The sequence below is a fragment of the Rhinolophus hipposideros genome (assembly GCF_964194185.1).
Source record: "Rhinolophus hipposideros genome assembly, chromosome: 9".
In the NCBI taxonomy this organism is placed as follows: domain Eukaryota; kingdom Metazoa; phylum Chordata; class Mammalia; order Chiroptera; family Rhinolophidae; genus Rhinolophus; species Rhinolophus hipposideros.
The window spans coordinates 91,162,000-91,189,384 of NC_138055.1; the positions used below are offsets into that span (position 1 = coordinate 91,162,000).

The 27,385-nt window shown below is 48.5% G+C and overlaps 1 protein-coding gene across 21 annotated transcripts in view; it reads left to right on the forward strand.

The window, feature by feature from the left end:
• CACNA1C (calcium voltage-gated channel subunit alpha1 C) overlaps nucleotides 1-27,385 on the forward strand; it is a 722,361-nt gene that overhangs the window by 597,126 nt on the left and 97,850 nt on the right. For all 21 annotated transcript variants that reach the window (XM_081059047.1, XM_081059052.1, XM_081059050.1 and 18 more), the window contains 7 exons: nucleotides 5,776-5,936; nucleotides 7,574-7,799; nucleotides 20,366-20,573; nucleotides 21,508-21,628; nucleotides 23,129-23,243; nucleotides 24,022-24,142; nucleotides 24,622-24,691. In XM_081059047.1, coding sequence (XP_080915173.1) covers nucleotides 5,776-5,936; nucleotides 7,574-7,799; nucleotides 20,366-20,573; nucleotides 21,508-21,628; nucleotides 23,129-23,243; nucleotides 24,022-24,142; nucleotides 24,622-24,691 — 1,022 coding nt within the window. The remainder of the gene's footprint in view (nucleotides 1-5,775; nucleotides 5,937-7,573; nucleotides 7,800-20,365; nucleotides 20,574-21,507; nucleotides 21,629-23,128; nucleotides 23,244-24,021; nucleotides 24,143-24,621; nucleotides 24,692-27,385) is intronic.

A 27,385-nucleotide genomic window follows, 5' to 3' on the forward strand; every position in this document is an offset into this window, starting at 1 on the left:
CCTTCATCTGGAGAACTCAGACTTTTGTTAAGAACCTCCAACATGACCACACCTATGACATCTTCTGCAAATTCCCCAGGGGACGTAACTCGCCTCCCTCCATTCCCACAGTGCTTTGCTCATACTTCTAGCACAGCACTTGCCACACTGCACACCAGTTATAGGCTCGTGGGCCTGTTTCCTTCAATAGGCTCTGCCTGCCTCACAGGTATTACTTCCAGAGCCTCTGTCTAGCTAAGTGGCAGTCCAGTGGTAAGCTCTTTGTACACGTGTGCTGAATGGATGAATGGATGGATATGTGGAGTGGGGATGTGAATTTACTCCCACAAAGCTTGTACATGTCCAAAAATATTGGTGGTTTATGTTTCATAATTGATCTAATCTTGTTTCCCTAGCCTCACCTACTGTGTAGCAGGAGCATAAATAACACTGAATTTCAGTCCAGCTGGGTAAATGCAGCCCAATGCTGTATTTTAAGTAGTTCCTTAAGGTAAAATGTTCATTCTCTCATATTTCCTCTTCCCAGTTCCTCTCCAGCCTGGAATCTGGATGCAGGGCACAGGGGACTTCAGAATCCCAGGAAGTAAATAGGGCTTGTGAGGACTGGTCCTGGAAGGCCCCTGGGTGCGAGCCTAGTCTGAGCTGTTCCCTGCTGAGGCACAGCAGGTCCACTGGTTTGAGCATCCGCCACTGGGATCTATGCCCCCCCACAGCTGCATCTGATCTTGAAATCTCCGTCTGTGTTCTCTGATGCCCGAGCTCTGTTTATCCACTGATATTAGCATCTGCACACCTCATGTGAACACATGGCTACTTCCAGGTCCCTCACGCCCCATGAACGAGCCACGGGGAGCCCAGGGAGCTAAGCAGGCTCACCCACCTACTCGCCTCCCCCACTGTCTCCACCCCAGCCTGGACAAAGCTCTAAGCCAAAGGGGGACATTCTCCCAGGGGCCTGAAGAACCTATACTACACCCAGTAGAGGCTACTGACTAGCCCCAACTTCCCCGAGCCTCCCCAGGACTATCTGGGTGCTTCTAAAGCAACCTTCTAAGCCCTTGAGGCTGGACACCAAGGACCCTGGTGTCTGGCTCCTCCTCTACTTCTGACACCTTCTTTCTCCAATAGTCCAAGGAAACGAAAATGCAGGTTTTTCTCCCCTTCCTCTTTCTCTCATGCCAAGACCTCCTTCATATAAAAATCTGGGGCCCAGTCTACCAGGCCTCACTCTTAGCACGTGAAAGAGAGCTCAAGAAATGTAAAAGGACTTTCTTACAATAAGGAATTTTGCAACATTTGGGGCTCACTGTTCAAAATAGGATTTAAACAATTATGGAACAAATGATTCAGAAAGTCTCTTACAACTTGAAGGGAGTAATTAGATAACCTGTTGGAGTTTCCAGATCTCAACAGAGATCTGAAGTGGAGCCCACGGGGTTCTTGAATTTCGGAGGACCATATCACCCCATAGTCAGTGAAATGTGTCTCCAGCATTCCCTTTACTTCTGCCATCCCCTCAGCAACAAGACACATACACAAATGTGCCCCAATCTCTACTAGTCCGTTTTAAAGTTACTTATGTACAATGTAATTCAATGTAATGATTTTCTGTGTTGCTTGTTGTGCATTCTGTCAAAGAATGGATAGAATCTTACCGTGGCCACCAGAAAGACCTTAAAGTGTCCACCATTTGGTGTTGTCTACTATTCTAGATGCCTGTCAAAGATGATGTGACAAGCACACTTTTTTAGGAGCACTGCCCTCTCATAGCCATCCTGATCTCTGGGTCACAAGATGCCCGGGGCTCTCAAGGCTTATCTTCAACAAGGACTTACTAAGTCTGCGTAGAGTTTGTCTCCACTGTTCTACCAACCTTTCAGCAAATGTTCTTACCATGTGAGATGGACTGCACTAAGGACTGTGGGTCTGTGCCAGGCACAGTCCCTTTCCCTCAAGGACCTTATGGTGTCACTGGAGAGGCAGGAACCATGCAGTAAAGGGTAACTGGCACTCCAAGGAAAATGGAAGTTGCTTCCTCTGGGAACCTCTGCTGGTCATCCCTGACTGGCAAGGGTGCCCTTTGATGAGCTCCCTGGCACCGCTGCTAAGCCCACCTGGGCACAGAGCATGCTTGCTTAGTGGTCTGCGTCACCCCATGAGTTTTATGCAGACCAACACTGTGTCTCTCATGTCAATGTTGAATACCTTGCACCCAGCTCATGATAGGTGTTTAGTAAATATTTCTTGAATGTAGAACTAAAATGAGTAATGTAGACCATAGTGTAACAGCAGTTCCGAGTCTGGGAAGACTAGAAAAGCTCACCACGGAGAAGCTAGGATGGACAAGACATAGAAGGGAAAGATGCTGAGAGTTGGAGGGACAGTCCATATAGATGGAAAGGCAAGAACAGAGACCAGTATTGGGAAGAGGTAAGGGGGACCCTGGGTGAGTGAGCAGAAATCTCCCATGGGAATGCAGCGATACAGAAGTTTGAAGAAGTAGATTACACACGTTCATATCCATCCTTCTCTTGTGTCTACATATGAGAAGTTCTGTTTCTAGAGCAAATGACTTTTCCAGCTAGTGTGAGGGGAACATGAATAGCAGGCACATTTCTCCTCCCTGTTTTATCATTTAATTTCTATATCCTCCATGCATATGTAAACACAAATACATTTACACATTCTAATAAACCATTACATTTATTATACAGTAGGAAGCGTTGCCAGGAAACCAGTTGTCAAGCAAAGCTATATTTTGAAGAGTGGGAGGTATATAATTATCTTTAAATACTTTTTCTGGATAGTAATTAGCCCCACCCCCAGCCCAGCCCAGATCCATGTGACTCTCCTGAATGGCCATGCACAGGATCAGCACAACTCAGCAAACACTAGCCCGTCTATGACAGCCACTCCATCTGGGGTTCCAGACCCAGGGGACAGACCTGACCACGTGGCATCCCACTGAACCACTACACTGAACGTGGAAAGAGGAGCTAAGTCCAGTTCTTCGCGTTAAACTGACTCCAAGTCAACTCCTACATACTGTGAAAGAATGCAGACTTGATTCCTTTGGACTTTGAATAACAAGTATCAGTGATTTCTGTAAGATGGTATCTATTTAAAACATATTCTTTGAAACTACAATGTAAGCTATTTAAGATCAGATATGAGTTTGTCCTAAAAGTTCATTTTTCAGGGGGGAAAAAATGTGTTACCAAGTTTCTCTACAATATTACTAATCACAATAACAGGAAAGAAGCTGAGTCCTGTCCAGGCAAGATAAGACACCTCAGCAGTGAGGTCAGGCCACCTCCAGGGGTCGTGCTCACTAAGACCCCTTGTCCCCTTCCTTTGCCCCTCCCTTCACTCTTCCCTATCCTTACTCTTATCCAGAGTGTCTGTAGCACGTAAGTCTCCCCAAGTGCATTTGGAAACCATAGTTTTATGACACTGAGGCATTGCTTGTCTATGTAGTGAATTTCCCCCAAGTAGCAGATAAGTGTTCCCACAAAGGCTTGGTGCTCACTGGAGAGGGCGTTCCAGCACCTACCTGACCACAGTGATGGAGGGGTCAGGAATGAACACTACCCAGTGAAACTCTTCTTCCCTCCCTGTTCTACAAGCTACAAACTCAGTTCTCCCTGCAGTTCTGAGGAAACCATACCCTTCGTAAATAGATTCATTTTTCTAATCGCATAGATATTAGCAAAGATTTGATAACAGGAATTTCCACCAACAGTAGATAGAAAAAATGACAGAGTAGAAACACAGATGAAGTCAACTATCCCAAAAGGCAGTCTGGGGTGGGTGGAAGGATCCATTACGGCAGAGATCTACCTCCCTGGAAACTTAGAATACAGCTATGAGTACACATTTGCTCGGACAATTGCTCCAAGATTTGGCTTTGTTTCTACCCCACGCACACACTTCTTTATTATCCAAACCTTCTTTATTTCTCCCCTGTCTTCACCTATCTGGTGGGTCTCTTTTATGAACTGCCAGCACCTCAAATGCATTTCCTGAGCTGAGCACCCCACCTTTTTCCTCAGTGGGACCTCCCTGCCCACCTCACTGTCTCTCCTTGTCTATACCTGTATGGGTTGGAGGTGTCATCTCTCACATCACCCCAGCTAGAAATTTGGGCTGTCCCCTCCATACCTCTCTCTCTTGCCCTAGGACACAGTCAGGCTCAAAGGCCCTGTGATTCTGCCTCCAAAATTGGTGTCAACTCAGTGTCCTCTTTTCCCAAATAAAGCTGCTGTCTTCATCATCTCCAGCCTGGATGGCTGAAATAGTATTCTTTATACTGTTCCTGATGTAGAAGTTGACAGAGTGGTTGTTTTTGTTGTTTGTTTGGCTTTCTCAAATCAAATCTCATCGTGTCATCCTCCCTCTTGAAGCCCTCAGCATGGCCTCTGCTTCTCCTTTCAAAGCACCCCTCCAGCAACCCTTTTCCTTCTCTCCTTTGCACAGTGTCAGCATTTATTATAGTTTGGTCAATGGAGTTACCAAATATAGCTATATATTTTCTTGTATCATGAGGATGAAATTAGAAATAAGCTTTAAACCCCTCCACCATAGAATTATAAAATATAACTTTCCTTGGGACTGTCTAATAACGGCTCTCAGCCATGGTTACACCTTAGAACCACCTGGGAAACTTTTAAAAAAATACCAATGGGTTTTGGGCTTTTTGTGTTTTGGGGGGTTTTGTTTGTTTGTTTGTTGTTTTATGTTTGTTTGGTTGGTTGTTGTTTTGTATTTTAAAAATACCCAGGCCCTAGAAAATCAGATTTAATTAGTTTGGACTCAGGCCCTGGGTATTGGTGGGGATTCTTGGTTATGTTTTTAAGCTTTCCCAGGTAATTCTATGTGCAGCCAGGATTGAGATCCCAGAGAAGAGTCCCTCCCTAACCAAGGGACCGTGGGACCCTTATATGGACTATGACTGAGCTTCACGGGGCCATGTGCTGCCTGGACTTGTTTAAGGGGGTGTGGGCACCCCCTTTTTCGGAACAAAGGATCTAAACATTTATCAGATTCTCAAAAGATCCTGTAACTCCAAAAAAGCAAAGAACCTCTGAGCCACATTCAGCCCTGCACTTTAAAGGTGAGGCAGCATACAGTAAGGGCGGGAGACGGGCTGGGAGAAACCAGGGCTGGCCCTGCCACTGTGCAGTACTCGTTAGGGACTTAGCCACCATGGCCCTTAGCTTTCTCCTCCTCAAAATCAGGGTAGTGCCTCGTTGCAGAGTTATTTAAAGAATTAGGGAGAAGGCATGAGAAGTGCTTACTGTGGCACCAAGCCTACGTGAGGTTTCGTCAGTGTAACCATTACTAGTCCTAATACTACCATCACTGCTAATAATACTCAATGCTTGCAGTGCTATTTCTCTTACAATAATGCCAGTAGTATAAAATAAAAATATTCCCCATTTTTTGAGCACCTTCGGCTTTATGCTAGGCAGATTATATGGTATGCCATCAATTCCCGCAGCAACTCTGTGAGGTGGCCCTTTTCCCATTTCACAGGTAAGAGAACCGAAACTTAGGAAGGAGCGGGGACATACCCAGGGCCACACAGCTAAGTGGTAGCACCTGGTTAACTTGATGGAAATCTTGCCTCCTTGCCACCAGGTTGCGCTGATCTAGTGAGGCCACCCAAGTTAGTTAAGAAGTGAAAGGAAGTCACAGTGGTGCCTTTCAGATTGCGAGAAATCTGACTTTCACAGCCACCTTCTTCCCATCCTTCTCTCCCTGGCCCCTTTCCAGCCGCTACTGGCGCCGGTGGAATCGGTTCTGCAGAAGGAAGTGCCGCGCGGCAGTCAAGTCCAATGTCTTCTACTGGCTGGTGATTTTCCTGGTGTTCCTCAACACGCTCACCATTGCCTCGGAGCACTACAACCAGCCCCACTGGCTCACAGAAGTCCAAGGTGAGAGGCAGCCCCTGGCTACTCTAGCCACCTCAGCCCTGAATCCCAGGGAGGGGACAGCAGCAGGCAGAAGGAGGATGGGAAAGCAGCCAATGGCCACTGTTCTTGGCAGGCGCCACGCTGGGGACAGCACGGGCCTGGCAACCCTCAAGCCCCCAATAAAACGTATAAACAGATGTGGCTCCCAGCTGGGTCCACACTATCTGCCTGCCCCAATGGTTACTGTTGGGTCCAAGTGACAAGGACACATGCTGCAGCCTGTTTGGCTATCTCAGATCTTTGGCTGCCAGCTTCCCAAGGTTTTCAATACTTCAGGCTTTCTTATTGCCTCCAGGTATATCTGGAGGTAAGTCCAGATGGTCTTGCTGAATATGTGAGGAGGAGGTGAGCAAAAAGGCAGGGAGAGGACAGTGGTGGCCTGAGCTCAGGGAGCTGTCCCCAATGGGCACTTAGTGCCCATGCCCTTCGCTGCACCCCTAGGAGAGGACCTCACTAGCCAGCGCCTCGACACCACTCCCAGGGAGTCAGGCAGGCACAGGGGCTGCATTCTAGAACCCGGGACTGTGGCCAGTGTGGCAGGAAGACTTGCACGGCCTGTCTTCACCTACTGGCTGAATGGTTTGGGCAGATTACTCATCTGTCTGGACTTCGCTTCTTATCTCTGATGAATGGGCCTGATGGCAGTAATACCTATTCCAGAGCTGCTCTGAGGAGTAAAGAAAATGAGGCATGCAAAGCGTTTGATGCGTGGTCAGTACAGTAGACCCCCCATTCACAGTTTCACTTTCCAAGGTTTCAGTTACCTGCAGTCAACCGTGGTCTGAAGAGATTAAATGGAAAATTCCAGAAATAAGCAATTCATACGTTTTAAAATTGCACGCCATTCTGAGGAGTGTGGTGCAATCTCAGGCCAGCCTGCCCCGTCCTGTCGGGATGGGAGTCCTCCCTGTGTTCGGCGTCTCCATGCTGCGTCTGCTCGCCACCCGTTAGTCACTTGTAACTGTCTCGGTTATCAGATCGGTTGTGGAAGTATCCCAGGGCTTGTGTTCAAGTCACCCCGAGTTTATTAATAATAGGCCCAAATTGCAAGAGTAGTGATTTGGCAATTCAGATGTGCCAGATAGAAGTCATAAAGTGTTTCCTTTAAGTGAAAAGGTGAGTACAGTACAATAAGTTATTTTGAGACAGAGAGAGAGAGACCACATTCACATATATGGTTATAATTGTTCTATTTTTTTATTAGTTATTGTTGTCAATATCTTACTGTGCCTAACTTATCAATTAAACTTTATCATAGGTGCATATATGTATACATATACATATGAAAAACACTTTATATACATATATGTATGTAAGGTTTGGTACTATCCAAGTTTTCAGGCCTCCATTGGGGGTTTGGAATGTACCCCCCACGGACAAGGGGGGACTGCTATTCTCGATAAATATTTATTGTGATTTTAGCTCAAAACCCCTTTCCCACCAATTTTGGTCCTCTGGTTGCAGTGGATAGTAGAGGTGTGCTGGCTGGGAAGGGAGCATGTGGGGTTTTTCTGAGTGGTGAAAATTCCTGTGCTTCCTTCCTCCCCCCCTGCCCTCCACCTGCCACCTGTGTGCCCCGCCCCACTCCTGGCGCCCAGACACGGCCAACAAGGCGCTCCTGGCGCTCTTCACTGCAGAGATGCTGCTGAAGGTGTACAGCCTGGGTCTGCAGGCCTACTTCGTGTCCCTCTTCAACCGCTTCGACTGCTTCATCGTGTGCGGGGGCATCCTGGAGACCATCCTGGTGGAGACCAGGATCATGTCGCCCCTGGGCATCTCCGTGCTGCGATGTGTCCGGCTACTGAGGATATTTAAAATCACAAGGTATTTCCCCTCGGACATGGGATCAGGGAGAAGTTCGCCTGGAAGGCAGGGAGGCGGAAAGGCCGGGTGGGAGAGTAGTGACTGCTTCTGGGTGGGTCTGTCCTCGGCTCATAGACAACAGCGTGGAGCTTTCATTCATTTAGATGGCCATTTCACGTCTTTTGGCCGCTAATGCCAGAAACTCAGCTCATTGCTGTAAGTGAACTAGGGATTTGTTCAGTCACATGAAGGAAGTCCAGAGGTGGGCAGCCCAGTTGGCTTCAAGAGGACACTGGGGACCCAGTGTCCTTCTGTCATTTGCGTGGCCAGCCTTAGACCTGCCTCCCACCCCAAGGTCACAAGGTGGCTCCTAGAGATTCAGCCATCATGTTCAAATTCGAGGCAGGAAGAAGAGAAGGCAGGGGTGCAAAGAGGACACCCATGCCACTGAGACAGCCTCTTGCAGAGCTCCCCCAGAAATCTCACCAAAATCTCGTGGCCACCACAGCTGTGAGACACACGTGGTCTGTGGTTGGCTGTGTGCTGCCGCCAATGCAGTCAGGATTCCCTTACTGAAGGAGGCTGATGTCACAAGTGGCGTCACCTCTCCTTCCACACGGGCCCCCTCTCCATCTGTCCATCCTCCCACGCAAAGACTAGTCTTCCTAACTCTCCAGGTCAAGCCGTTATTCTCACATAGAGGACAGGCCAGGGACGGGGAGTGGGAAGCATGTTCCAGGACAGTAATTGTCGAATGTGTTGTTATCCATTAGGGATGATGCAATCCGTTTGTTGGATCACAACCATCATTTTTAAACAGCTTTATTGAGATATAACTCACATACAAATAAATTCACCCCTTTAAAATGTACAATTCAATTTTTATATATATTCACAGAGTTGCAACCATCACCACAATCTAGTTTTAGAACATTTTCATCCCCCCAAAAAGAGGCTCCATGCCCACTCCTCATCCCGCCCACCCTCCCAGTAATTTACTTTCTATCCCTATAGATTTGATTCTTCTGGACAATTGTTCTAAATGAAACCATACAGTAATGGTGTTTGCTGTCTGGTTTTTTTCATTTGGCATAATAGTTCAAGTTTCCCCACTTTGTAGCATGTACTTCACTCCTTTCTGTGGCTGATAATATTCCATTGTACGGATGTACATCCCATTTTCCTTACCACTCATCTGTGGACATTTGGTTTATTTCTACCTTTTGGCTACTATAAATAATGCAGCTATGAAGCATTGATGTGCAAGCTTTTGTGTGGATGTATTTTTTCATTATTTTTGGATATATACTTAGGAGTAGAATTTCTAGGTCATTTGATAACTTGATATTTAAGATTTTGAGGAAATGTCAAACTGTTTTCCAAAGAAACTAGGCTATTTTACATTCCCACCAGTAATATGTAAAGCTTCCAATTTCTCCACATTCTCACTTTTAATGAAAGAATGAAATAGCATAGGAAAATATCAGAAGGCCTCACATGACTGTGCACATTGTTTCATAAAAAGCTTTGAGATATATATCTGAGTTGCATTATATATTTCTCACTGTGGGCTGTGGTCAACCTTAGAGGAACATATCAGAAACACCTGGAAGAGAGGGGATTCAAACTCTGCCCCCAGAGATATAAGCCTCCTATCCTGAAGAATCTCTGCTGTGGGAGCCGGACTGGTACAGGAGCACGGAAACCAGCAATTGATTGTGTTGGGAAAGGAGGGAGGAGGGTATCCTCCATTCAGGGACCTGGGGTTAGCCGACACCTGCTCAGAGTTCTGAGTATGAGTGAGGGAGTCACTCGGGGCCCACACGGCACCCCAAGGCGTTACTATTCTTGTCAGTGACTTCTCGTCTCAGCAGCCACCCCGTGCACTCTGGTTCCTGTGGTGTCGTCACAGGCCAAGTGGGAAAAGGCATTTGAGTGTTCAGTTCAGGGCCGGGCACAGACACACAACAACTGGAGCATTTATTAATATTAATCTAATCGTCATTGCGATTAGGAGAAGGAAGGAGAGAAGAGCTAATGGTGGGCTACACATACACACTCTCTTACTTCTATTTGTTGATCCACCGTGTGCATTCTGCGTGCCAAGCCCTGCGGTGGGAGTCGGGAAAGGTTTACTATCAGACAACAGCCTCAATATATGCGCGTTTAAACCCACAGGTTTAACACTCCTGAGTAACAACCCCCTGCCTAGCCTCCCTCCCCCGCATTCAAAAAGCACTCTTCCTGAATGCCCTGAATACCTTGGCATTACAGAAAAGTTCTGGTTTAAAATAAAAGTAGTAGAAATGCACTAACAATCATTGTTAACAGGCACCAGTGCTTACTCTGTGCCAGACAGTGTGATTCGAATGCTTACTTGGTTTGTTCCATTACTCCTGACAAGGACCTGTAAGAGACGGTGAGTACAGACTTCTATCATGATTCCCATTTTGCAGATGAGAAAACCGTGCTTAGAGAGTTAAGTCACTGGTCCAAGGCGACACAAACTGCTCCGGGACAAAGGTGGGGTTGAAAGGCAAGTCTGTCTGCCTGACTTCAGGACTGACTTCAGGTCTGTGCCGTTCGCACATGAACTGCAGAGGCGACGCCTAGACTGTCCTGTTGTCTATTTCCCTGAGACAGGACTTTAGGGATTTCTAGCATGCCAATTTTTGTTGTTAGATAATGCTGATTCTACTTTCTCCTCTTGGGGTCTGATAAAAGCTATTTTTAATTTGGAATTTCTAGTGCCTCTTAAATAATTCTCAACAGTTCATGTGTTTGGGTTTTGTTTTTGTTTGTTTTTTTAATTCCTATAGAAAAGAATCTTTGCTCCTAGATATCATCATAGCATCTTAACATTCTATTTTTAATCAACAACTTATCTATTTCGAATCTGAAAGTATTGCCAAGACATCATTTTTTTAATCTGTCTTCATCAGAGAGCTTCCCTTAGTCCCTCCACGAGAAGGATTGGTGTTATTTTCAGATCGCTACAAACTCTATAAACAGAATAATTTCATTATCTCACTGAAGCACTTTGGCAAAGGCCACAATCTTCCTGTTTTCCAAGTCTCCAATCCCTCTGAGGGCTTTAGAAAAACAACAGAAAGGCTGACCGTGCCGGGGAATCCCATGCTCCCGCTGACCTTTGTCTCCAGCACACTCCAGAGACCAAGAAAATGCCTAAAATATGGGCTGGGAGTGGACATTAGGGTCTCTGGAGACGGGTCCTCTGTGCATGATCCTGCCATCAGACAAGTGTCTTTCTCCCTCTTCCTTTAACATCTCTGGGAGAATACTTTGCGATGTCTCGCTGCTATTTTTCACAGTGTATTCTGAACCAGCGATTGTGAGTCTCAGGTTTTCTTGAGTTCATTAGGAGAACTCACTGAGGACCCCACCATTAGAGAGTGTGACCAGCAACTCCTGCACAGTTCCGTGCTGGAGGTCAACGACCTGCCTCCCTTTGAGAAACACTGGCCTGATTCTCTGCTGCTGTCCTTCATCCACTTTCTTGCCTAAAAAGTTGCCCCTTTGTATATTCTTACATCTTGATTCTTCCGTCTCCCCTCTCTTCATGGCTGGCCCCTAACCATGGTAAGATTGTACTTTTGATCATTCTTGACCGAGAATACACATAATGATACAGGCCTACTGTGAATCCAGCAGTTTTTAAATTAATGTGAATTTTATTAATTCCTGTACACCTGTGTACATTTGAAAGGTGATAATGTAAATTCAACACAAGCTATTTATTTAAAGCGCTTGGCGTATGCACGGATTCATGGATTCCATCCTATCATTCCAAGCTGCCCTTCCCACTCCCAGGGCCTGTGGTCTAAGACTTGGGAATACTGATCAAAACTAGTTGTTCTCAACCATGACATGTTCTCAACCAAGTCATGACACAACAGGACGTCCAGAGTAGTTGAACAGTGTGTAGCAGGTAATTTGCTATTGCTAAGAGCTAAAATACCAAAATTTATGAATGGTTTCTTTCTTGTTTTTTAATAAATACAAATAAATCCAATATTGATCTTGTATCCCCATTGGTCACATGACCTCCCAAAAGCTTTTATAAATGGGCAAGGACAGGGAGGACTTAGAAGGCACCAGCGCTGCCTGAAGGAAGTCTGTGGTATATGATGAATATGGGTAGCGTACGATGATAGTGATTATTATTAGCATGCTTGCAGTTTTTTCTGTTTTGTGAAAATATGAGAATGCCTTAGGAAGTATACTGTGTTTATGAGTATCATCCATCCTGTGGGTCTCATAAAACAAATTTTTAAAACTAGACTGTAAGTCGGCTGATTACTGGGTATTCATAGTACTGTGAGTGGGAGATCCAGGACAGGAAAGAATCGGGAAGACAACATCCCAACCTCAGTGAGCGCGGAGGCATGCGTGCATGCGGTCAGAATCTTTGTCATCTCTGGGTAAATTACCCATGACAGTGGGCCTTCCAGCCACCTGATGGATTGGGTCCTTTCTCCTGCCTTGAAGCTTTATGAGGACCTAAACATTGCGAGTTTCGATATCTAGTTTGTTTACTCTTTGTCTGCCCGGCCTGACATATGGGCAGGAAGAAGAGTTTCAGTTAGATAAAATCTGGATGTGATTCCAATTTACTAATTGCATCTCCTTTTTCATATAACTGGTTTTTAAGTGCTGCACCAAAATCCCTCCCGCCCTTGCTGCTTTCCATCTTAAACCTTAAATCCCGTTCTTTTTCCTACTGTTCTGTCCTGTGGCTCCCTTCCCAAGCCCTAAAATGTGAAATGGAGCCAACCCAGCACAAACAGATCTCCTGGTGAGTCGTAGCCACATATGGGGCTCCACAGCGCCCCACGAGGAGAGCCTTTGCAGATCCTCCAGGCTCCAAATGTCTGCATTTCCCTGCCAGCCTGTGGCCACGAGCATCAGGTGCAACCCCACACCGCCCCCACCCTCCCCACCACCTTCTAGCCCCCACTCTTCTCAGGGCCCACCGAGGCTCAGTGCTAATTAAGGGCCATTATTATAGCGGTATATCTGGCATCTGCCCGGTTCCCAGGCCAGGGTCTACGGAGAGGGCAGCTCAGACTCAAGGGCCTACACACTGGCTGTCATGAAGGGTGGTCATTCTCTGGAAGCATGACTGGGGTCACCTGGGGATTAAGAAGGCACGGGTGAGGATGACGTAAGTGTGCTTTGTCCATAACCCTGACACATCTGCTAGTGGGACTGACTGGGGGACACCGAGCGGTCCAGAAGCTCAGGGGGGCACCCTCCTGAGGCAAACCCAAGGGCAAGGGCAGACCGCCTTGCCAGCTTCACCCAGTCACACTCCTCCACGCAGGCTCTGTTCTTACTGTGATTGAGGCCTCTAATGCAAACAGGGAAGGCAAGGCCTTTGGAGTTGTCATCCAAGTCAGGATTTGACACATAAGTACCTCCCCCACAAGGAGGGGCAGGGGCAGGCGTCAGCCATAACCGAACTGGTAGATGTGGCCCCGAGCTCCAGCTATCCCAGACCTTAACCGTGATAGTCTAGAATTCTCAGTTCTGGCTCCCCCTGGCTCCGTATATGTCCAGTTCGGGCTACTGTCATCCCTCTAGGCCCAACAGTACAATATTATCTTATGGGACGAGGGCCCAACTTCACTGAATCGATGGTCCTTGGACACCCACCTGGATGTCCTGCGGCTGGCACGGGGCAGGCGCGGGCAGGCTGCGCTTCTCGCTGATGAACCTACCGGCTTCCCCAGGCTATCGTGCGTGACCACATTCCTCCTCCCTCGCCTCCCCCACTCCCACCGCTGGAAATGGTGCACAGAAGCCCACATCACACAGATTCACTGCGTGAAATGTGCTTTATAAACACTCTACCAACAATAGATCACTGTCACCAACACAGAGGATTTGTTTTACCCCTCAGAACAAGAACAGTTGGGACATGTATAAATTTAGTTATGACCCTGTCTGGAGCAGAGGGGAAGGGTGGGGGGAGCATTCGCAAAGCTCTCAAAGCCGTGAGCACTGTTAGTGTGGAGATCTTTTATTTATAGCAAGCTTGCTGCTCTGCTCTGTACCTACAAGGTAAAGGTCCCGGCCCTGAGCTCTTTGAAGCGAAAGATTCACAAGCTGAAAGTCTTAGTTCGAGCAAGGCTCAGGGCCACTTGCTATGGGTGAAGAAAACGGAGAATTCCACAGGACCCAACCCAGGGACAGACTCAGAGCAGAAGGATGGAAATACAAGTACCCTGAACACATGGTAGCAACTTAAACCAAGGGAGGCAGAGGGGAAGGTAACAGAAGTGAGGCTGGGCTCAGCAAGTGAGGGAATTCAGGTAACCAAGAAAATGATTGGGTCGCAAGCCCGCACATGCACCCGCCTCTGAGGAGAAAGCAGTGGGCTGGGTCTGATGGCCGACAAGGTGGACAAAGACACACTTTGATTCAGAGCCGCAGGAGGACTGAAAAGTCAAGTGGATCCCAAGGACAACAGTGCAGGTGGGGGGTGTGAAGGTGGAGTCTCGAGAGCCGGCCTGTGCTTCGGGGGCTGAGTCCCCGAATTCTGGATGTAGACGTTTGTGCATGCGGAAACATATGTATTGTTCTGAAGAGAGAGCTTCATTTTCCTCAGTTCCTCTGTGAGGTGCCAGACGTGAAATACTCGGTTCTGCGGTTGCTTGCTTTTCTCCAAAGCTCTTTCTTTTTTTTTGGGGGGGGGGGTGGGGGGGGAGAGAAAGAGAGAGAGAGAGAGAGAGAGAGTTTTATAGTTTTGATAAATTGGGATAAAAGCCCCAGTTGATTGTGAATATGCCATCAACCCCTCTAGTGTACCACCAGCTAACGTTTCTAAAAAGGAGAGTGATTCTGGGACGTGGCATCGCCAGAGCTTCAGGCCATCGTGGTAACAGCCATCAAGAATCAGATTGGCATTAGGGGACACAGTCTGAGGATCTGCAAGGCTATGAGCCGTTTCATGTAAATGGTATTCCATGTCGCCTGCCCGGAGGCTGCCACCTGGCCCCTACGAACCTCGGTATTAACGATGACGAGGCCCCCACTCTACCCTGCTGTAAACCAGGCATGCCAGCCCGAACCCCAGCCCCTCTCCTCTGAGCCCTCTTCTGTCCTTGGCCACACCACCACTTCAACAAGCCCTTTGTCTCAGTCTTCAGAGAGCACAGGAAAGCTCTCTGACCACGTGCCCTCGGCTCAGCAAGCTGGTGCCCACATAATGCCAGGCCAGGGAGCGAAAGCCCAGGTGGCAGGCCAGCCGCAGGCAGCCCCCTCCTGCCCCTGGGGAATGGAAAGCAGGGTTGAGGGCCAACAGCGTGATCTCCAGTTGCCTTACCCACCTCTTTCCTATGTGACTGGTCCAACATGCAGTATCTGTTCAGCCAGGTGTTTTCATAAGATGGGTGGGCTAGTGGCCCTGGCTTGTGCACCTGGCTCCAGTTGGTCTCTTAAACAAAGGCTGGCTCATTCCCTCAAGCCCGCGGACTTTGATTTGGTGGGAGCTCTTCCCAAAGGGACATACATGTTCATGGGGCTCTTCTGGAAATCCCACCCCAAGGGCCTCAGAGCCACAGAAACCCTATTTTCTGTTGGGCAAATGCATACATAATAGTTTCTTTCTTTCTTTCTTTCTTCCTTTCTTTCTTTCTTTCTTTCTTTCTTTCTTTCTTTCTTTCTTTCTTTCTTTCTTTCTGTTTTTTTTATACTGAGGTATAATTGACATATAACATTATATTAGATTCAGGTGTACAACATAATGATTCAGTATTTGTATATACAGTCGCCCCCTTGTCCATGGTTTCTGTAGTTTCTCTTACTGGCAGTCAACCTCAGTCTCAAAATATTAAATGGAAAATTCCAGAAATAAACAATTCATAAGTTTTCAGTTGCATGCTATTTTGAGTAGTATAAGGAAATCTCTTGCCGTCCCGCTCTGTCCAGGCCGGGATGTGAATCATCCCTTTGCCCAGCGTCCCACGCTGTATGCAGTCCCCACCCATCAGTCACTTAGTTGCCGGCTCGGTTATCAGATCGCCGGCCGTGGTACCGCAGTGCTTGCGTTCAATCCACCCTTATTTTACTTAATGCATAATGGCCCCCAAAGCTTGAGAGTGGTGATGCTGACAATTCGGATATGCCCAAGAGAAGCTGTAAAGTGTACTTACGCATAGGAAAACAGTATATTTAGGGTTTGGTACTATCTGTAGTTTCAGGGATCCTCCGGGGAGATATGGGGGGACTGCTGTATTATGAAATGATACCACAATAAGTCTAGTTAACATCCATCACCACACATAATTACATTTTTTTCTTGTAATGAGAGGATTTTTAAGATTTGTTAGCAACTTTCAAATATGCAGTACAGTATTATTAACTATAGTCAACATGCTATACATGACATCCCCAGGACTGAGGTTTTTATAATGGAAATGTGTACTCTTTGACCCTCTTCATCCATTTCACCCCCCCCCACCTACCCCATCCCCGCCTTTGGCAACGAACAATCTGTTCTCTTGCTGCATAATCGTCTGACATGTGGTCTGGCAATGAAACAGTCAGAAATCTCAGAAACCTACCCATGGATTTAGGAAAAGAAATGATGTGGAGGAGATGCAAATAGCCACTCCTTGCTGTTAGGCAAAGTATGTGCAGGTGAGAGGTCCCACCACCACGCCACCGTTCCTACCCCACAGAGAAGCGTCTGCGTAACCTCACGTCCTCTTGCCTTTCCCTCCAGTAAGTACAAATGAGTCATGTTTATAGTAAGATTCGATCATTCATTCAACAAAATACTCATTGGTCTCCTCTTTTGGGCCAGGCACCGTTCTGAGCACTAGGGTTGTGAGCAAGCAGATGACCTCACATTCTGGTGGCGGGGGGAGAGTGGTGGTCAGAGGCCCACTCTGGCAAGGGGACACTTGAGCAGAGGTCTGCAGGGACTGAAGGAGTGAGCTGTGCACAGTTCTGGGGGAGAGCTCTGTAGAGAGGAGAGGCAGCAGAGGCCATGGCAGGAGGGATGGTGAGCGGGCCCGTGGGCTGAAGAGCAAGGGGCAGGGCGGGAGATGAGGTCCCTGATGCAGTGTGGGCCGATTCCGCACAAGCTGTTAGGCCTTCCAATGGGAAGCCTTTCGAGGGCTTGAAGCCAGGCTCAGGGTTTATGGGACATGTTTTGTGTTTGCTTGTGATTTTTGTTTGTTTGTTTTTAAAGATTTTATTGGGGAAGGGGAATAGGACTTTATTGGGGAACAGTGTGTACTTCCAGGGCTTTTTCCAAGTCAAGTTGTTGTCTTTTCAATCTTAGTTGTGGAGGGCGCAGCTCAGCTCCAGGTCCAGTTGCCGTTTTCTAGTTGCGGGGGGCGCTGCCCACCATCCCTTGCGGGAGTCGAACCGACAACCTTGTGGTTGAGAGCCCACCGGCCTATGTGGGAATCGAACCGGCAGCCTTCGGCATTAGGAGCCCGGAGCTCCAACCGCCTGGGCCACCGGCCCGGCCCTTCTGTGACATGTTTTAACGGGGTCCTATGGCTGTGGCGTGGGGTACAGAGATAGCATGCGTACTTCCCACTGCAGTACGTCAGGAAGGGTGTAATATCAGTTTGCGGGTGTTTGTGAGGTTTCTCCCGTTGAGTTACGCTGTCCCTTGTAGTTAATAAGTAGTCTGCGGAGTGATATTTTGAGATTGTATGAGTACCCGACTCCCAACGACCTCTCACTCAAGGGTTTTAGTATCCTCAGTCTTTACCTGAGTTAGTTACTGCTGCAAAAGGTGATTTTCTAATTCTATCATTTATTCATGTTATCCATTTAATAATTCTGTAAAGAAAACCCTCCTCCTTTTTTACATCAATGGATTTAAATTGTTTTTGAATGTGTTGTAAAAAAAAATGGAAGGAAAAGAAAAAAGAATGCATGTGTGGTGCATTTTAAGCTTTGCACCTGAAATGTGTGTCGTGTGGACAATAGCTGGAAGGAGCCAGGGTCGAAGCAGGGCAACCCATTAGGGGGCAGAAATCCAAAAGAGAAATGCTGGTGGTTCGGGCTGGGTGAGAGGTGTGGGAAGTAGCCAAATTCGGGCTTCCCTTTGAAGATGCAGCCACAGGATATGCTGGGTAGTGTGAGAGAGACGCAAAGGATGACTTCAGGATTTTGGCTTGAGCCGGAAACTGCTGTTGTCATCTCCTAAGATGGGGGAGATGATGGGTGGGGAATTAGGAGTTCTGTCATACTACAAACCCCCTGATTGACTAAGAAGTACAGACATTCCCGGGACAGCCTGGGGCAGAGCGGCAGGGTACACCAGAAAAGTTCTCACTGGTAATCAAATGCTCCGCCCCCTCCCAGCCCTTCTTGACCATCAAGGTTCTTACACCTACTCCACTGCCAGCCCCTCTAGCGTACTCACTATGTTTGCCATCCAATGCTTCTAGAAGCATTCTCCTCCACTGGATGACTCCATTTGTTTCTGTACCACAGACCCCGCTTCCCCAGAACCCCAGACACTTGAGGGGCTCATCCCACTTCACCTTCCCTGTCTGCCGCCTAGTCTTTCCCACTCTGCCAAAGCTTTTCCCTTGCATGGTGACTGCCTTTCTTGTATGTACGGCCTCCTTGTCCGCTCACCTTAGGGTGCCCGTGGCTGTCAGACATCGCGCAACCTCAGCTGTAAGCCTGGTTTGTCCATGCACCTCAGGAAAATTAAGGCTCCACACTTCCATAAGCAGTAAGACTTTTCCAGAATATTCTGGAAGGGCTCTGTGACCTGATCCACATGCAGACACACTCCCGTCTGACACAGCTGGAAATTCTCATTAAAATACGCTCTAACGTTACTGGTTCCTAAATACCAGTTGACCGACAGGTGTTGGATTGGTTGCATGAGAACCATGCCAGGCCCATCCCCAGAAATTATGAGTTCGTGGTTCTGGGGAGGTCTGGGAATCAGTATGTAGAAAAACTGGTCCCTCTCTTCAGCAGTTATCTCCAGCACACTTGGGAATACTCCTTTAAATGAAAGAGGGAAGGTGTTCTAGCCCCAGAGAAGTTTCCTACTTCTTGCTTTAAACAGAACAGTTACCACAACCTCTAATATACTGGGGTGCCAGGCACTCCATCAACCAAACTGGGTTAGACAGAATTTATTTGGGGACAAAAATAGAGAGAATGGCAGGGGGGAAAAATCCTCTGGTCTCTGCCCTCAAGAACTGAGAGCCATTTCGGGAGAGACAAGACTTTCACCGTTGAAACTCACTTAACAGCATTTATAGAACAGATACGACTAAATGTATATTAATATTCTGCAAACAGGGAGTGTGACTGGCAGGCAAGAGAGGTGGGAAAAGGCCAGATCTGTGAAGGAGAAAGGAGCAGTAAAGCCTCCAGGTTGAGAAGGAGTTCACGTTTATATGCAAACTGTTGGCCCATCTGGTTCTGCCACTTAATATGGAACAGTTCTCTGGAGAAGAGAAGTGCCGGCTGGGGGTGCAACTGTGAGGCTATCATGGGTGGGTCACATGTCACTCTCTTAAGCAGCAAAAACAATTGACTGTATTTGTGGTAATAAACTGGGAGTGTCTTAAGTGGAGGAAATCCAGATGGTGACCTGGGAGGCAAAGGAGCGGGAGGTGGAGCTGCAGGGACTGAGATTTCTCTGCTCCTGCACTTGCTCCAGCCTGAGGCGGTGTCCCTTTTGCTACAGGGCATGTCCTTATCCAGAACTGACCCTGTCACAGGTACCCAAGCCATCCAGCAGCCATGAGTAGGCCCCCACCTCTTTTCCAAGAGAAAGGGATTTTCCCAAGCTGTAATGAAGGACCTTTGGGTGTATTTACAGTGGAGAGAAGGTTGGTGACCTAAGGAGCGGGGGCCTTTTCTCCAAGGAGCCCCAACAACAACCTATCTGCCCAGACCTGTCCTGTGGGTGCCTGCTTATCAGAATCCTCTGGGATATTTCTTAAATATACATGTTTCTGGCCCCCAAGTTACAGCTTTTGAATCAGGATCTTCAGAAGAGAAGCTTTAAAAAAAGACAAAAATTCCTTAGGGTAAATTTGGGAAACTTCACTAAGCCACACACCCCATAGATGACCTAACTCATGCCTCTGCTAGACAGCTGCCACCCGGGCTAGGCAACATTCCCGGGAGAAAAAAAGTGTTTTTTGTCTAAAGACCAATAGCGGTAACAATAATAACTAATCGTTATCAACTGTGCACCAGGCATTATACTGGAGGGTATCTTTTATTATTATTACATCATGTAATCCTCCCAATAATCTAACGAAGTGTGTGCTACTGTCGTGTCTGTTTCTTCAGACGGAGAGGCAGAAGAAGGGAAGTTAAGTAACTTGTCCAAAGGTGCACACAGCTCCACTGTGCACTGTTGACCCTGGGACCTTGAATCAAACTAGCTGCACACTCTCCTTGGGAGTTTCCCAGCCCAGGTCACACCACCACCACCACCCCCAGGAAAGGTCAAACAGAGGAGGGAGCGGAAATGTATCTGAAACTCTGGGGGCGAGAATGAGGAGTGAAGTGAAGGGAGCTCAGGAGAAGGCGCTGACGGCTCCTGTGGTCCTCAGGTACTGGAACTCCCTAAGCAACCTGGTGGCGTCCTTGCTGAACTCCGTGCGCTCCATCGCCTCCCTGCTGCTACTGCTCTTCCTCTTCATCATCATCTTCTCCCTCCTGGGGATGCAGCTCTTTGGAGGGAAGTTCAACTTTGACGAGATGCAGACCCGGAGGAGCACGTTTGATAACTTTCCCCAGTCCCTCCTCACTGTGTTTCAGGTATGCACCCTCCTCTGCTGGCCGATGCCGGGGCGGTTGGGCGTAGGGGCGGGGAGCAGGAAGCAGGAGCCTGGACAGGGTGCTGGGAGGCTTCACCCTGCACTGGGCAGGCATAGCCAACTAGACCAGCCACGGGGGTCCGTGCCCAGGAGAGCCTGCAGCTCTACATAGAGTTTCCCCTGTCCCCAGCCCCCATGGAATTCCACTGTTGGGTGGACCATTGAACAAAAGAGCTAATAGAGGGGTTTCAAAATGCTTTCTTAGCCGTGGAGCCCTTGATCCAAATACATTCTGCATGATAGCCCAAAATAGAAATAAATAAAAACAGACTGCTCTTGTTGGGGAAGGGGAGGGTGGCACTCTGTCCTACTCACCATGCTTGTCCCTAGAAAAATGTAACTAGCCCATCAAATGTGTGACTTCATACTATTTTGGCTTAGTGCAAAGCTAAAGCAGCACTCATTTAAGTTTAAACGTAGATTGACTTACAGATAAAAATGAATAATACCATGTGGGTGCTGCCAGAATCGTAAAGATGGTCCCTAGAGGACTAATGTTTGGGGAGAAACGAACAGTCTTTCAGTGAACACAGTCACATGTGTAAAGGGGCCCTTGATGCCCTAATGCAGGGAATGGCTAGTGGTGGTTGTCTCGTGTACAGTATGTGGGTAGCAGGCGATATTTGGACCGGGAAACCCTTTCAGTCAGTCCCCAAATGAAAGCTGCCAGTGGCCGTGCCCTTTGTTGAAGGATAGGCTCAGTGTGCCAGGTTCATGCCCTAGAGCGTCAGGAAGGAGCCTGGGGGCCAGCGGGGGGGCAGAGGCGGAGGGAGAGCTCAGGCACTTTTGTGAACGTCGCGGGGCCGGGCAGGGGCTTTCGGGGCTTGCTGTTGGTCTAACGCTGTGTCCCTTGTTGGCGGGAATGTGTCGTTCAGATCCTGACCGGGGAGGACTGGAATTCGGTGATGTATGATGGGATCATGGCTTATGGCGGCCCCTCTTTTCCAGGGATGTTAGTCTGTATTTACTTCATCATCCTCTTCATCTGCGGAAACTGTATCCTTTGCTGCTGCTTCCCCACCCCCGCTGCCCACCCTCCCGCAGGCCCCAACTGCGGGCCGAGTACTGCGGTCCCGTCGCCCACCCCCAGGGCCCCCGGGCACACAGGGAAAGGCATGTCCTGGGGGAGAGAACATCTCCCAGCCCGGGACCACCTGAGTGGGAGGTGGGTCTTCGAGGAAGCCGGGAGCTTTCGCGTAGGTCCCTCCTCCCGCGCCGTTCTGGCCGCAGCGTGGCCGACTCCAGGAGGGCTGTTCTTATCATAGGTGAGCATGACAGTGCAGCCACTCACATGGACTCCAGTGTGAGCGCCCCTAGCGACACGTGGGCACCCACGCGGACCCGGGCTGTCGCGTCTTGTGGAGGGAGGAGGCTGAGTGGACTGAGCCTCATCCTTGAAATGACCTTCATCTCTTCTCCCGGCTTTCTGGACAGTGTCCCTCCCTCTGACGCCACAGAACTGGACAGCCTTCACCAAGCAGACCTGACAGACCCATGGGCATGTTTTGGGGTCTCAGATGCAGGCGCTCGTCTGTCCCCTGGTCACAAACCTGTGAGGGCTGTGTGCAGAGGTGGCTCGGAAAGTAGCAGCAGGTCCAGCCCAAGACTCAGGTTTAAATGGCTGCTTCATGGAGTACAGAAAGCATGGCGCTGACCCCACAGACGGGCTGGGTGACCTCAGCAAACAAGAGATTTTCCACCTCGGCCTCTGTAAACTTGGGTGATAAAATAATAGTACCTATTACTTACGGGTCATTGTGAGTCTAGTGCGATAAGGCCCAAGGGCAGGTGTCCAGCAGCCCTTGGACAAGCGCTTTCCCCCTGGGCTGTGGTTTCTCTGTGTGTGACATGATGTGACTGCTGGGTGCCTGGGGGCGAAGGTCAGCCATGAGACCCCTTTCAGCTAGACTTTCTTTGGTTCTGCAGTTCTCTGGCCCACAGTGTTTCCATTCAAGGTGGGGGTGGGAGAGGAGAAAAAAACAAAGAGAAGCTTCAGTTAGGAGTTCCCAAGCTTTGGCCAGCTTCACTGGACCCTCCAAGGGTCTCTGTACGCGCAGCTCACATTAAGGGTTGGCAGAGTTACCAGGCTGCCTCCTCAGGGCCCAGTCATAATGAACAGCTCTTAAGAGTATTCTACATCCTGCTAGAGACAATGCTGTTTCTAATGTCAATTACAGCCAGTCGTCTCCATGGGGAAACCAATAAAGAAACCCAGCAATTAAAAGAACAAGGCAGGGCTCGCTTCCTTGCTCCTGCCCCACTCTAGCCCGCAAGCTAGCCTACTCTGCCTTAGAAAACTCCAGATAACTAGTAGGGTGATGGGAGGGAAAGGGGTGGAAGAGGGACGGCCCTGGGCTTAGCAGCCCTCACAATGAGTCACTGTTGAGCTCTCTCGGAGGGGAATTCTACCCCTGCCTATCCTGACCCCTGTCCACCCCTAGGCCCACCAAAACCCCAATGCCAAGGGTCGTTTTCTTTAAGAACGGACACAAACAGATATCCTACTGAATGTGTTCTTGGCCATTGCCGTGGACAACCTGGCTGATGCTGAAAGCCTCACATCTGCCCAAAAGGAGGAAGAAGAAGAGAAGGAGAGAAAGAAGCTGGCCAGGTAACCCTCTAAGCTGACCAGGCCCATGCCCCAGGGCCCAGATCTGGCATGCCATTCCCACTGGTGGGAAAGAGACGTGTGGGCATGGCTTCTGTTGGCCTCTGTCCCTCCCAGAGGGCACTGGATTTGGGGCTTCCTAGAGGAACTTGGACCTCTCCCCTAATTCCCAGGCATTGCTCTAAAGTAGGGACCATCGTGTATTAGTGTCAGTGAAGGTGTTGCATTTCCCCACCTGTCTAGGAAGTTGGGGGGTTCTCTTTTGAAAAGAGAGGTCATCACAGGTGATGGGAGCCAAGGATGGTGGGGGTAGGGGAGGCAGCCACTCAGAGGAGAAATACAGCTCCAGCTGAGAGAGAGACTCCTCCTCACTGTCCTATAATTTGTCCAATGTTGAGAAGGTGAAATAGCCCTACATTTTTTTCCATCGTTGTCTAGCTGGGACTGTCCTCGGACACATATCTGCTGGGTACTGGGCAGAGTTCTCCAGGTGACAATCCTGAATGAGATCCAGAAGCTTCCTCTGATTTAGATAGGGACGACAGCAGGCCAACCAGAAGCCAGACGGAGCAAAGTGTGGCCGGGCGCCTGGGTCCTGGGCCCAGCCCAGTGGTATTTGTGCTCAGGCTGCACATGGCATGGCCTTGAGTGAAGGAAGAGGGACATAGGCGGAGGGGCTCTGCTCCCACTGGCCCCCAGCGGAGCACAGGGTAGTTCTCCATCACTGTGCCCTATCACTCAGTAAACAACACTTTACTTGTTTCTCCTGCTGACCGGCCAGGACTGCCAGTCCTGAGAAGAAACCAGAGGTGGTGGAGAAGCCGGCTGTAGAAGAGACCAAGGAGGAGAAAATCGAGCTGAAATCCATTACAGCTGATGGAGAGTCCCCGCCCACGACCAAGGTGAGTAGTCACCTCCCTCCAGGAGCTGGGAGGGCCCTCCAGGAGCTGAGGGAGGAGGGCACAGTCTTCCCAGGCCAGACGCCCATGGAAAGGACCAAGGAGAGAAGGAGATGGTGGAATAACACCAGCGAGGGTTGAGCAGGAGAGCTGGGGGCAGAGGAGCAGGCAGAGCGGTTAAATCCCAGCCTTCTGGTGATGTTTTAAAGAACATCTGGTGATGTTCTGCAAAGTATAAGGATACATTTGTGAGTCAACAGCTCAGCAGCCCTCACAGTGAGTCACCGCTGAGCTCTCTGAGAGGAACTCTATCCTTGCATATCCTGCCCCCCTGCCTGCCCCCTATGCCCACCAAAAGCCCATGGCCAAGGGTCGTTTTCTTTAAGAGAGGACTACAGTGCAATCTCAGGGCGACTGCAAGCCTCTAAAACTATGGAGCATATCTAACTGGATTCTCCCTCCTCTCCTCCTTGGCTGCCCAGATCAACATGGATGACCTTCAGCCCAATGAACATGAGGATAAGAGTGCCTACCCCAACCCAGAAACTACAGGTACCAGTACCACTGCCTAACCCTGAAGTGGGAAGGTTGGGGGGTAGAGAGCCGAATTCTAAAGCCATATGAAAGTAGTTGTGTATTAGGGACCGATGGCTCCAGTTTTCCTCTACAAGCAGGTACTGTAATTCCTTGCATTGCCATATGTCTCTTGTCTCTGTACTTAAGCATTAGCAATTATCATCTCGGGGGGAAGTCTGCTCCTGATTATTATGCTCCCATAATAATAATATAAGGTTAAATAAATTATGTTTGTGCAGTGCTTTTGTGTCCTTTGGAAGGTAGATTCTGTATACATTTAAGATTTCATTACACCTGTGCTGTAAAATCATTATTCATTTATATAATTTATTAGTATAACATATGTCGCAGCATTATGCTCACTAAATAATAATAGTAAATTCCAAATCTGTCTTGCCCTTATTCAGGAGGCAGTGCTGAGTACAGGGACAGCTGCCACCGCAGATGTACCACCTGTTGCTCTGTAAAATGCTCTCAGGTCTCTTATTATAAAAAGAGCTACAACCAACACAGACTTCTCATCATCCATCTGATATGTGAATGGGCAAACAGTTTCCTTTGAGAGGGTTTTAATGTCAGATCCTTCAGCCTCCCTCCAGGATTCACTTCCCTGCCTCGTGAAACTCTGTACCAGCCCAGCACTTGCCTTCCTTTTACCTAGAATTGCAGATATTATCACCAGCTTCAAGCTTGCAGTGAGTTACAACAGTCAAGGGACTATTGATTGTACTGAGCCTTCCTCATCCGTATAGGTTAGGCAGTCTCTGGCCTGGTAACCATGTTCGGGGGCTGCCCACCCTCTGTGTTGACGAGCAAAGCTAGGTTTTCCTTTTTGCTCTCCCTCCATGGGTTCTCTGCTGGATTGTCTGCAAGGACACTGGCAACCATCGTCTGTTGTCCTGGGGGAGTAGGTGGCTGAGGTCATTCCATTCTCTCACCTCCCTCTGCAAGGGGAATCGGGGTGGGCTTCCTGGGGCTTGGACAGAAGAGCAGGAAGGGTATTTGCAGGTGTGGGTACTGAGCCTCTGGAAGCCTTAAAACCCTTCTGGCTGGAAACTGACACAGAATTTCAAAGATATACTAGAAATACTGACCAAGTACAATGGGAGGATCTTGTCTTGATCCTGAATGAACAAATAAACTTTACAATGACATTTTTTTAGATAATCGGGAAAATTGGATATGGACTGAGAACTAAATGAGTTTAAGTCACTTTTGTTCATCTTGTTAATGTAATAATATCACTATTGTAGTTCTATTTTTAAAATGCTGAAGTGTGTAGAGCTGGAGTCTAAAAGGTTTAGAAGTTGCTTTAAAATACTCCAACCTCAAAAAAAAAAATGGGGGCGGGGAATGTAAATGAAACAAGATAGGCAAAGTGTCAAAAGTTGTTGGAGCTGGGTATCAAGGTCCACCGTGTGAGTCTCTCTACTTGTAGGATTATTATAAGGAGGATTGTTATTATTAAAGTTTAAAAAGAAAGACAGTAATAAGACAAATCTCTCTGGGCCCCACGCAGAGCCAGCCCCCTGCCTGACGCTCTGGAGAGGCCCCCCCACACAGCTCTGTACCTGTTCCCTCTCATGGCAGTGGGCAGACACACACCCAGCACAATAACCTCAAATTTCATTATTCTAAATATACTCATGGCTTTTCTCTTTGTTGCTGTGAGTAAATCAAAGAGAAGCAGGTCAAGGAGAAAAAGACTAATGAGGATACTATTGTCACCATATGGGCCATCATAGAAAAGTCTCTCCAGTGACACTGCTTTGATGATTCTTGGAACCGTTTTGCTTTTAAACTGAAAAGCTATTCCCACACTCTGCTGATTCCTCAGGATTCTTTGGATATTTTTTTTAGAGTGTGTCCTTTTCCCTGATCACATGGCCACCCTTCTCTGCTATCCTTCATACCCAGGCCTTTGTTTCTCTTGAGTTACGAGGGCGCTCTCTGCTTTGGCTGAAAGGTCAGTAAAGGCCTCACTGAGGATGCAGCACTTGGGCTGAAACCTGGATGAGTGAAAGGAAGTAGATGTATGGGAATCAGAGGGACAGCTGTGCAGCTGGAGGGGCTAGCAAGTGCAGACCCTCTGTGGTGGGAGGCACTCGGCTGCTGAAGAACCTAAAGAGGCCGGTGTGCCTGGAGCAGAGAGAAGGAGCGAGACACGGCGAGGGCACGAGACCAGGGCTAGGCCGGAGCAGGGACACAGGGCCTCCAAGCCACACAAGAGGCTGGTCTGCTCTGATGCCGTGGAGACACACCTGATGTCCGGGTCACCCTTTAAAAGACTCACTCTGGCTGCTGTGATGTCCGGGTCACCCTTTAAAAGACTCACTCTGGCTGCTGTGTGGAGAGGGGCAGTAGAGTGTCCAGAGTAGAACAGGGACAGTGGGAACACTAATGCAGCTGTCCGGCTTGTGCCAGGGTGATGGTGCTGGAGATACAGAGAAGTGGTGAGACTTTGGTGCACTCTGCAGGAAAGGCAACTGGGTTAGCAATTGCTTAGAAGTTAGAGTGCGAGAAGGAGGAATGAAAGGTGACTGGGTTTTTGAGACGAGCCGATGAAGAGAAGAGACGGGATGAAGAAAGAGCACCCTTGGCCTTCTCTCTCAGTCTCTCCCTGCACAGCTCCGCTCGGGATATTCAGCCTTACCAGTCAGGCATTGCCCT